We start from the raw sequence: 12,558 nt of genomic DNA on the forward strand, positions 1-12,558 counted from the left end.
GCTAGAAAAAAAATGTCACAAATAATAGGGAAAGAATGGAATGAACTCTGAGTATAGCATAAAATTATTAAGTATCAATATGAAGTGATGGAAGATACATAAATTGGTACAGAGGCAACCATGTATTTAATTATTTTTTAATTTTATTAGTGATTTAATAATGATTAGCAAGATTGTTAAGATAACAGGGGTATAATTGCATGTAGTTCTCCAATAGACATGGACCTCACCAGTGTGCCCTGAACTCTTCCCTCTCCAGAGCCCTGCCCACTAGGGAAAGATACAGACAGGCTGGGGGTGTGGATCCACCAGCCAACACCCATGTCCAGCACAGAAGCAATTTCAGAAGCCAGACCTCCCACCTTCTGCACCCCATAAAGAATTTTGGTCCCTACTTTCAGATGGATAAAGAGTAGGGAAGCTTCCAATGGAGGGGATGGGACATGGAACTCTGGTGGTAGGAACTGTATAGAATTATACTCCTGTTACCTTACAATCTTGCTAATCATTATTAAATCACTAATAATTTTTTTAATTAGCACACAAATGAGTAGTCAAATAAATGAGGTAGAAAGAACAGTCTTTCTTACATAGAAATGTAGAAACAATATAAAAATAGCAACACGAGGGGGAAAGTGAATACATCTTAGAATCTGACAGAATTCAAAGAAAGCATATACTCGATAATTCCCTAATTATGACAATTGTATTGTGGCTATATAAAATATGAGCATTAGTGTAATTTGGTAAAGATATTTAGGAATTTTTTGTAACATTTTTGTAAAAAATAATTTCAAAAAGGAAAATTTTATAATTAAAATAAAAAGCAAGTAAACTTTTTAATAATATTTGACTATGAAGATTCATACTTGGTTAATGTCACTGTAAAATTCAAGAAAATTATAACAGTTCTACAAATGTCAAGACGAAGGCTACTCCTAGACTCAACACGGGGATGTGATCAGTACAGGAAGACTGGGCTAACAGGCAAAGCTCTACTTCTTGATCTAGAAGATGGGTTTCAAGTCCATTTCCATGATTTGCTAGGTTACATTTTATTCTATGTGACTTTCTCCATCTGTATTTAATGAAGACAGATATGCACAGATATGGGGAGGGGAGGAGCAGGGAGCAGGGTGAGAAAAAAAATGTCCATTGGCTTCCAATTTTTTTCCCTGGTGTAAATATCAAAAGTCTAATATGGAATTCAAGTCCACAATCTGATTATTTGCTCTTAGATTAAACTGCTTCTTTTATGGATCTCTATCATTGACTCGGTGGGGAGCCTTCAGAGAAATAGCTGGAAAGGCTATGAGGTATTAGCTCGGAATCTTTCCCCACCACCAAGCTTAAGCACTTCTATCTGCTTTCAAAGAGGTGCATGCCATTATCAGGTTCCCTTCCAGCATTTTACAGGGCTTTATGGGACTAATAGGCATTAGAAAATAAAATAGATCCTCATCCTTTTCTTAAGGAGCTTAAGAAAAACTCTAATAGAAGTGGAAGAGAGAACATCGAGAGAACACAGCTGCCACAGATATAATCAGCATCCTGCCTCAGGAAATAAAACTTCACTTCTGTGCATTAATTTAATAGCTATATTCTCCGGTCAGTGCCTGATACTGGAAATAGCAAATAATAATAATAATAATAATAATAATAATAATTAATAAATAACCAAACTTTTGTGTTGAGTTACATACAATTACTTAGAATAGGTAGTAAATTTCATAAACAGGAAGTAAAAAACCAGCTTCAAAAAAGGTCAATGTCTCTTAAAAGAAATGTGAAATACCAGAAGACTCTTCTGTATAACCAGATTAAGAATTTAAGAAATGTGGTTGTATATTAGATTGGGGTTAAAAGAATTATCAAACATATTTTAGGGACCATTGGAAAAACTGAATATGAGCAACATAATAGAAGATATTGTTAATACTCCTGTTAATTTATAAGCTTATAAATCACTATTTAATATGTCAGGGGGAAATAGAGTGATTGTTTCAAGTTCTTTAACTGCCTGTATTTCAGTTCTGAGTGTATATCATCTTATTCTTTTAATTTTATTTATTTATTTATTTATTTATAAAAAGGAAACACTGAAAAAATCATAGGATAACAGTTCCCACTACCAGAACTCCGTATCCCATCCCGTATATTCTCTTATTCTAAGCACTTAATGTTTCAAAGTTGTAAACAGATTAAAGATTGACACTGGGCTTAAATTGTTAAGATATTTCTAAACTAACTTTTTTTCCCCAAATACTAAGTTACTTAGAATGTTAGACCAGGTAGTACAGAATCAATTGGTCCTGTCAGTATCTAAGATATAGTTAGTTACTTGTAGATAGCATTAAACGACATAAATCATGGTGAGGTCAAATATGGTATGATAAATCCTATCTCACCTCACCTCTCAAATTATCTCTGTCCTGTCTAATAAAAATAGAAAGAAAGGAAAAAATGGCCACTGGGAGCAGTGGATTCACAGTGCAGACACAGAGCCCCAGAGCTAATGCTGGTAAAAATAAACAAACATATCACAATTGACCAACAGATACACTAGCAAAAATACATATATCAACTAAGGGACAATTATTGTCCTTATGACAGCTTTTATTAGAATCACTGAATAAGTAAGTGCAGTAAAACTTAAAGTTAACTTATCCCACACTAAAACCCTAGATCTAATTCCTCCCTAAGTTGAGGCCAGACCCCATAAACCTAATGCTGGTTTGGATACAATAAATGACACTCAGCACTTTAACAACTGGGAGAAAGTCTAAGCTTGTCAGATAAAGAAGGGACTACAAAGGCTGGATAATGGCAAGAGACTGGCTCATTGAATGATGGTCTTTTTGGTCAATACCAGACCACCCCACCATCTGGGGCCCTAGCAAGGGCATCTTTGGATTCTCCCATAGACATTATGGGCCAAGACCACTAGCCGATCCCTCCCTACACCATCACTGGTCACTTCCATCAGAAATGTCATCCTGTTGAAAGTAAAACATTAATTCCCCAATAAAGAAATAAATTAAAAAAAAAAAGAAAGAAATGTCATCCTACTTATGACCACAGAATGTGAGCTCAGATCTATAGGGATATAGAGGTCACATAGCCTCCTCAGCTGAATATGGGCCCCAGATCACATCAAATTGATGGAGTTTATAGTCAACAATATTTATACACCTTTCCTTTTGGGAGCTACTCTCTTCCCTGATCCAGCTTTCTGGTCCTTCTGCCAGCCATGAAATCACCTCCCCAAACAATAATTAGGATCCACCTGCATATCAGATTTCAGGCTCAGGCAAAAAAAAAAAAAAAACCCAAACAAACAACAACAACAAAAAACACTAGTATAGCCACAGGATCTTTGGAATATAACTAAAATATGCCTACTAGCTACCTACAAAATGGAGGCCCCCTCAACTCTTCATCTGCACTATTCTAGCCCTTAGGTCCATGACTGGTCAACAATTTGTTTGGCTTTGTATGCTAACTCTCTTTTCAAACACCAGGTTCCAGATGCTAGCATGATGCCGACCAGACTTCCCTGCACAGACAACCCCACCAATGTGGCCTGGAACTCTGCTTCCCCAGAGCCCTTCCCCACTAGGGAAAGAGAGAGACAGGCTGGGAGTATGGATGGACCAGTCAACACCCATGTTCAGCAGGGAGGGAATTACAAAAGCCAGACCTTCCACCTTTTGCACCCATAATGACCTTGGGTCCATACTCCCAGAGGGATAAAGAATAGGAAAGCTATCAGGGGAGGGAATGAGATACAGAGATCTGGTGGTGGGAATTGTGTGAAGTTGTACCCCTCTTATCCTACGGCTTTGTCAATGATTCCTTTTTATAAATAAAAAATTAAATTAAAAAAGATAAAAATTTAATATATATATATTCCACATACATTATACATTGTACTCACACAAGTATCAAAACAGTTCCATGAAAATATAGTGTAAACTCCTAGATTAGTAAACTCACTTTTCTATCTCTGTCCACACACTTTAATTTAAAGTGTCAGCATAGAGCAGAACTTGGCCTGCAGTTGGCATATTGCACTAAAGTAAAGAACTCTGGGCTGGTGGGAGGAGGGTTCAGGTCCTGGAACACGATGGCAGAGGAGGACCTAGTGGGGGCTGTACTGCTATGTGGAAATGTTATACAAGTACAAACTATTATATTTTACTGTCAACTGTAAACCATTAATCCCCTAGTAAAGAAATTTTAAAAAAATGTCAGCATAGTATTAGAGTAGAATACTTTCTAGAGTCTTAATTCCATGAGATAATGATTAATAATTAATAATATGTCGTGTTTTCCCCCAGAGGAATGCTTCAGTTAGATGACCTTCAAATACCTCAGGACATAACGAGATGTTAGATATTTATTTTAACCACTTACTTCTTATACTGCTAAGCATTTTGAAAATCTGTTCACTGTAACTTTGCTCATGTAGACTCTTATTAAACAGTGATCATTCTGACAGCATACACTGTTATTAAGGGAAAGGAAGGATACGGCTTAGGATTCAAGTTTTCCCAGAGATTAAACCATGCATATGAATCAAGCAACTTTGGAGGAAGTCCAGCTTACTTTTCTATGAATGCATCCGAAAGATTTCAAATCAATACTCAGCATTAACGTTTTAATTAACAGGACCATAATTGAAAGTGGAGATAAGCATCCTAATAGTTAGAAGAGGGCTATGAGGTTGAGGGGGTCATTACACTGGAGAGGATCAACATGGAACAAGGTAAGCGCAACACCCTGAGTCTCCTGGAGCAAGGACACACAGTAAACACTTGAATTGGTGGTTAATGATAGTTTTCTTCCCGAATCAGCATTCTCTGCAATGCTGAACTCTGCGTCTATAGAAGACCCCAGTGCAGCATCTACGAAGGCAAGGAGTCAAAGAACCAAGGGGAAAAGTTACTAGTTCTTAAAGACCTACTCCTCATTACAAAGACTTAGAGACCCCCCACCCCCACAACCTAAAAGTAGGACACACTTCTGTTGCTCTTCCCAGAATGCCCTCCAGCTACTCTCCTCAAATATTTATCTTGCCATAAAACCAATGATATTTGACTCGGGGTTATTAACAATTCTTTTATTTTGTGCCTAGGAGTTTCTGATCAATATATTCCTAGACTGAATAATGTACAGAGAAGTGCTTTAGTAAAAATAAAAACGTATTCTATTTTCTATTTCACTGTCTCAAAAAATGTTCAATCACTTTTCCAGATCCCCCAGAAAACAAAACAAAACAAACGAAACAGAACAAAATACTGCTCAGGTTCCATTCCAGGCCCCAGAACCACACTAAGGCACTTTCATCTCTTCTATCTCCAGAAGTGGCCTGTTCAGATTTATCTCCCAGGTGGGGTAGAAGGAAGTTAGAAGAGGGGAAACTTCTCCTTTCCTGCTTTCATGGTAAGTAAAAACCTCTGAACTCAAGGGATCACTGTCCCACTTCCCTACGAGTCACTGGGAGCAAGCGGGGACCCCTCGGCCCTGCCCCGCAGACCACAATCCCCAAGCTTCAATTCACCCCATTGTTTGTGGCATGTGCAGAATCAGAGGACCTAGCAGCAGTGGCCTCAGAATCACTCTCCACGCCCGCAAGGGCCAGAGGGCCCTTCCTTGACCTGGAGGAAGAGCTCTTGTGGAAACAGAGTTTGAAAAGCCCCAGCACTGTCATGGTCAAGATCACCAACACGACCACCGCTATGCTCACAAGGACGAAAACCACGGTGGAAGAAGAGTCAAAAGCCTGAGGACTGGCAGGTGAAGAAGTGGCTTCAATTCTGGGAGGTCGGCTTCTGCTTCCGGGTGAGCTGACAGTGGCCTTGGCCTCTGTGGGAGGAGTGACCCACAGGGTAGGCGCCATGCTATGCAATTTCCAAAGAGGAATTTTAGGACTAGATGTTGAACTGTCTTGTCCTGTTCCATGGGGCAGTTCTCCCGGCTTCTCAGGATGCCTGGGCGACGAGGTTCTCCTTGGCACTGGGCTTATTTGAGTGGCCTGTGGGTGCTTGGTAGGCACCTTGGTTCCCCCACCAGCAGGCTGTCTTTCCGCACTGGGGACACACGAGTGTCCGTCTTTCCCCAGTTGGAAGCCTTCAGCACACTCGCAAGCAAAGCCTCCCTGGGCGTCTAGGCAGTCCTCCAATTGTGCACACTTGCCACCACGCAGGTACCTCCCAGGACAGGCGCAGAGCAACCCCCCCGGGGGCATCCCGGCCCAGTGCAAGCCGCCCTTGTCCTGCAGGCAGGTGACCTTGATGGAACTGGGCTCCTCTGGACACCACGCACTCACCTGGGTCCCAGGGGGGCTGAAGCTCAGCGCTGCGCTGTGCAGCTGGAAGGGGGCATGGTAGCTCAAGTTCGAGGCGGCTCCGGGGCGCGGCGCCGGGCACAAGCCTTCAAAGTGGTACTTGCACAGGTAGCCGTCAGTGCGCAGCTGGCACCGCGCCTCCTTCCAGCCGGCGGGCTCCACTCCGCGGGTGGCCAGCAGCCCCGCGCACCTCCGCGCAGTGCAGGAGCGCTGGGGCTCCTCCACCCAGGGCAGCGTGTCCCTGTCCGAGTCGCTGCCGCCAGCCGCATCTCCGTCGGGGGACAACCAGGAGAAACCCCGCAGGGGCATGTTGTCAAGGGTGCAGCTGGAACGTCCGCGCTCCAGCGCCACCCAGAACAGAAGGTCCTTGGAGCCCCCGCCAGGCCCCGGGCCTGCCCGCAGGAGCTGGAGGATGGCCCGCAGCTCTGCGCCCCCGCGCACCGGGCTGAGCGCCCCGCCGCGCAGGATGCAGGCCTCCTCGGCCTCCAGGCGTTTGAAGGTGGCGTGGTGCAGGCTGTAGCAGGCCCCCGAGGCCGTGCAGTCCGCGCGATCGGCGGTGGGGTGCTCGGCGCCACCAGGCCGGGGCCAGAAGGCCTGCCACAGGAAGCACAGGGTGAGCGCCCCTCTCATCGTGGGGCCCAGCGCAGGCAACTAGTTTGCAACTTGCAGCTGGCTAGCCCCAGCGCGCACAGAAGTCCTGGAGCGCAGGGTCACGGCCCTCCCCAACCCCCTGCTGCTGACTCCCTCCCTGCTTACCCAAGCACCACTCCCACCCCAGCCCCAGCCGCCAGCAATCTCCCTCCACCAGGGTCCTGGCGGCAAACAACTTCCCTTAGGCGAGGACAGGAAACTTGTGGGAGCGATGCCAGGCCCTGTGCAGCCCAGACTTCTGGGGTCAGGAACACAGCTGGCGCCAGGGGGCCCCAAGAACTCAGTCCACCAGCAGGCCAGGAGGGGAAGCAAAGTCGCCACTGGGGTGGTGTGTTTTGTTTTTCCTGCACTGAGTTTCAGCACCTCAGATCCCCCCCACCCCAGACACCCCCAAACACTTTGGGGGAACACTGACCAGAAGGTTTGGCAGAAGAGGATTTTTGCTGAAAGCCTTGGACTGTCTGACTCTTGTGTTTTCTCCCCAACCTTGCAGTTGGTCACACCATTTGTAGATGGTGTGGATGTTCCTCAGGCTTGAGACAGTGTAGGTGTAAGACAGCTAAAATCTTGTGAGAAATCTGAGCACTATTTAACCCACAAGCGCTTCCGGGGCTCTGCTTCTCTCATCAGTATAGGAGATCCAAGAGTCAAAGAACTGTCAGTTTCTTTTTGATAATCTTAAATGGGGAATCTTGCTTCTTCAATCAGAGCTAAATTAAAAGTGTTTTTTTTCTGCTTTGCTTTTCACTTTCATTTGTTTCTCTTTGAAGTGTATTTAGGAAGGAACTGTATTTCTAGTTCTCAACTAAACACAGATCTTAATTATTTTGTTTTTAGTTAGTTTGGATGTCAGTTAGGAACTCATTATGTTGGTCCCTAACAGGTTTAAGTTTATATGTTACATATAAATGAGACCATGCCTTCACTGATGTTTGAAATCAACTACACCATGTATAGTTTTATTCCTGAACTACTTTAAGACAGTTTCTCCATCTGTGGAACAGAGGTCTAATAACCAAAAAATATCAAGAGCTCACAAATCTCACAAAAACAAAAGCAAAACAAAACTATTTAAAATGAGGGAGAGGAGAGAATGTGAACAGAATTTTTACAAAAGAAAAACTCCAGACGGCAAGCAGACACGCAAAAAACTGCTCAGTCACTGACTACTAGAGAAATTCAAATAAAGACAGCATCGAGGTACCATGGACATCTGTGAGGAGGCCGTATATTACACAGGACAGAAACAGGTAGTGCTGGCAAGGGTGTCGGGGAAGAGGAACACATCTGCACTGCTGTGAGAATGTAAATAGTCTCAACCCCTGTGAAAAACAGCCTGAATTTTCCTCAGAACACTAGAAATGGATCTATCCTATGAACCAAGCCAGTACTTCCTCTCCTAGGAATTGATCCAAATAAAACACACACAGAGAATCCAAGGGGACCTAGACACACATGTGCTAACAGCAGCACAGTATGTAATAGCCTAGACCTGGAAGCAGCCCAGATGTCCAACAACAGAGGAGTGGTTAAGAAAGTGGTTAAGAAATACACGATACTCAGCTATGAGAAATGATGAAATGTTCTCCTTTTCCAAATCTTGAGTGGACATAAAGGGTACATGGAGGAGCTGGGTGGTGGTGCACCTCGCTGAGCGCCTAAGTTATAATACACAGGGACCTGGGATCAAGCCTCCAGGCCCTGCCTGCAGAGGGGAAGCTTCACGAGTAGTGAAGCAGGTTTGTAGGTGTCTGTCTTTTTTCCTCTCTGTCTCCCCTTCCCTTTGGATATCTGGCTGTCTCTATCCATGAAGTAAAGATAATAAAAAAATTAAAAAGAGACCGTGTTAAGTAAGGTAAGTCAGAAGGAGAAAGGTAAATACAGGATGATATTACTTACAAGTGGCACTTAAAAGTCAAGGCAAAAAGGGAAACACGGGGCCAATTTTGAATGGGGTGAGGTGTATTGTAACAAGCAGAAGATTCCAGGGAGATGGGGTGATGGAGGCCGGGGAGACAGGTTAGGGGACCCAGGACTTGGGCCTGTAGTGGGGGTGGTGTACAGACATCTATAAAGGGAAGTAATAAAAAAAACTATATCTATGTAGCAATACATGTTCTGTACACCATTATTTCCCCAATAAAATGATTTTGGAAAAAAGTAAGATGACTTCTCCAATGGCTAGAAGGCAATATTTATAGTAGCAAATTTATAAGCATAATCTTCCAGGTCCTTAAGAAATGAAAATATTTATTTAATTATAATGCATATTACCTCCTGGTGTGAAAAAGTATCTTGAAACTTAAAAAAAAAAAAAGAAAGAAAGAAATCAGTTTCTCCAGTGTTCCAATGGGTGGTTTCTTTGAATATAAGCACTTCCACTCCACTGGGAGTAGGGAGGAACTAGGATGACTAATAGGAAGGAAAAGTCACTGGAATCACTTTCTGATTAGCCAGGTAGACAATTCTTCCTCATTTTTGGAAATTCATTATCTTTGCTGGTTCTTAGTAACCACATACATACCAGCCCAACTAAGTCCTTTGAACAATGAAGAATCCTTTAAAATAACTATAATGAATGAAAGTTGCCACTCTATGAAGAATACTATAAACCGTGAACTCACTTTGTAGTACTGGGTTAGTTCAGTCTGGGTTCATGAAGAAGGGTAGGAGGAGGATTGCAGGCCTGCCTGGTCTGCTCCCACCTCATTCTTCCCCCTAGTCTCACTTTGTTTTTCTCTCAGAAATCCCAAGTGTCTTAACAAACAACACTAAACACCATGAATCATCATCACACTTGCTGGGCTTCCACTGAGTGTGAAGTTCTTAGGCTTTCTCTACTAACCTTGCTACTTCCTAGTTAAACAGATATTCTTTAGTTCTGACTTTCAGAAGCCTGAAAAATCATCCTACACATGACTTTACATTTAAATTAAGTCATTTCATATCTTTAAGAGAAAGGAAGTTGAACATTTCAGAAATCTAATTGCTGGGTTATTTTTTTACATATATATACATAAACTTAATTACTTGGGCTAGCTTTAGACACCTTTGCAATCTAATTAGCATTTGTGAATATGCCTATGTAGCACTGCATATCTTAAACAAAATAAAACTTTTTATAAATTTCAGCAATCAATGCAAATTTCTTAGATAATTCTAAAAATCACTGCAAGTGCAATTTCTAGAGTAAGAAAGGAAGAATAACTGAAGAGTTTATAAGAAATGCATATCCTGACTCCTTGGCATTCTGCTTGGAAAGCTGAAGATCAGAAGAGAATAGAGGGGCCAAGCAGTGGTGCACCCGCTAAACACACATACTACAGTGCACAAGGACCTGGGTTTAAGCCGCTGGTCCCCACCTGCAGGAGGAAAGCTTCACAAGTGGTGAAGCAGGGCTGCAGGTGTCTCTCTGTCTCTTTCCCTCTCTATCTTCCCCTCCCCTCTCAATATCAGTTTCTATACAATAATAAAAAAATAAAGAATGAAGAAAGAGTATAAAGAGAGCTGGCAACACAGTGGTGAATAGTGAGCTGCTTTAGCATGTGAGTGACCTAGGTTCAGGCCCACCCCTCCCCCAGCTCATTGAAGGGAACTTTAGCGCTGCTGTCTCCTCTACACTCCCTTTCTGCCTCTGTCTCTAACAAAAACAATCATTAAAAAATAGAAAAGAATACAGTGACTACAGTGACTGTATATCACAGTTTTGACCAAGCTGGGAATGATGTAAATGAAGAGTTAGAAAATAAATTATCTCAGGGGGTCAGGCGGGAGCGCAACTGGTTAAGCACACGTGGCACAAAGCACAAGGGCAGGTGTAAGGATCCTAGTTCGAGCCCCCGGCTCCCCACTTGCAGGGGGGTCGCTTCACAAGCAGTGAAGCAGGTCTGCAGGTGTCTGTCTTTCTCTGCCCCTGTCTTCTGTTCCTCTCTCCATTTCTCTCTGTCCTATCCAACAATGACGACATCAATAACAACAACAATAACTGCAACAACAATAAAAAACAAGGGCAACAAAAGGGAAAATAAATTTAAAAAAAGAAAAGGGAAAGGGAAAAGAAATTAGCTCCAAGTAAAACATTTACCACATATAAATAACTAAATAAAGATAATAATAAGAAATCATAAAATAAAAATAAAGGATATCACTAATCTAATTCTGGCCAGCTGACTTCCAAAATATTTTTTGAAAAAGCTTGTTACTTACATTTTCAAAAAGACTGTCAATATATTTTTCTTCAAGCCTCACATTCTTACATAGATAAAGCATTTGCAAACTCACTTCAAGTTCTACTCTAGAATGTAGAATAAATAAAATATTTCCAATGTTTCCTGAGGTTTCATAAAATTTATATACTATTACAAAGAATCATGCAAATCTATTTACTCATTCAATTATAGAAATCATACTGATTTTACTACTCATTTAAAAGATCAGAAACAAATATGAAAAAATGACAACATTTTCACTAATTATATTTCAAGTAGTTTCATAAGTGTATAAAGTTGGTTCTCACTGTATAAATTCTGTCATTATTGAAGGAAAACAACATCTGGGTCTTAATAGATTTATAAGCTTACTTACAGTATATCAAAATATTTCATAGGAATTAAAAAGGAGGCAATATTCTATTAGAACATAGCACTTAGGGTTGGGGAAGTAGCACATTGGTTTATATAACAGACTTCCATGTCTCAGGCTTAGAGTACCAGGTTCAAATACCTGGCACCCCCTAAATCAGAGATGAGGAAAAATAGAAAGCATTCAATAGCTAATCTGTGGAGACCAAGAACTGTACAGACACGAAGCTTATAAATGTATTAACCTTAGCAAAATGATCATATATTTATATTTTTAACAGAAAGTGTTCATTTTTATACTTCGATTTCCTACATATATAGTTTGCAGATTTTGCTTGCTCAAGATACAATTTTCTTTTCTCTTAATGATTGTCTCTGGAGTTTCACTACTCCAAGCTGACTTCCTCAGACAGAAAGAGGAAGACAGAGAGGCAGAGAGAGTGAGGGAGGGGGGAAGGAAACCACAGCACCAAAACTTCCTTCAGTGCAGTGGGAGCCAGGCTAAAATGTCAACTTTTAAACATCTTTCTATACATATTGTAGTCACATATATGATTTGACGCTTAGGTCCACAGAATATATATATATATATATATATATATATATATATATATATATATTCTTTTTTTCTTTTTAAAAAATATTTATTTATTCCTTTCTGTTGCCCTTGTTGTTTTATTGTTATTGATGTCATTGTTGTTGGATAGGACAGAGAGAAATTGAGAGAGGAGGGGAAGACAGGGGGAGAGAAAGATAGACCCCTGCAGGCCTGTCTCCCCTGCAGTTGGGGAGCCGGGGGCTGGAACCAGGATCCTTACAGTGGTCCTTGAGCTTTGAGCCATGTGCACTTAACCCACTGCACTACCAGTCGGCCTATATTCTAACAAGTCACATATATGTAAATAAAAACTTCCTATTTTGGCATTGTATTTAATATCTGCATCATTCTGTATGTTCAACTGTTTCAGGAGCCATGCC

The 12,558-nt window shown here is 41.7% G+C and overlaps 1 protein-coding gene across 1 annotated transcript; it reads right to left on the reverse strand.

Moving 5' to 3' along the window:
- Nucleotides 1–4,646: 4,646 nt before the first annotated feature.
- CLEC14A (C-type lectin domain containing 14A) lies at nucleotides 4,647–7,102 on the reverse strand. The gene has a single exon (XM_007521763.3). The coding sequence runs from the start codon at nucleotides 6,977–6,979 to the stop codon at nucleotides 5,555–5,557; it is 1,425 nt and encodes a 474-aa protein (XP_007521825.3). The 5' UTR covers nucleotides 6,980–7,102; the 3' UTR covers nucleotides 4,647–5,554.
- Between the last annotated feature and the right edge of the window lie 5,456 nt (nucleotides 7,103–12,558).

Source organism: Erinaceus europaeus, chromosome 16 (assembly GCF_950295315.1).
Source record: "Erinaceus europaeus chromosome 16, mEriEur2.1, whole genome shotgun sequence".
NCBI lineage: Eukaryota > Metazoa > Chordata > Mammalia > Eulipotyphla > Erinaceidae > Erinaceus > Erinaceus europaeus.

Excerpts from the sequence above, each read along its gene's own strand:
- CLEC14A (XM_007521763.3), bottom strand. The coding sequence starts at position 6,979 with ATGAGAGGGGCGCTCACCCTGTGCTTCCTGTGGCAGGCCTTCTGGCCC.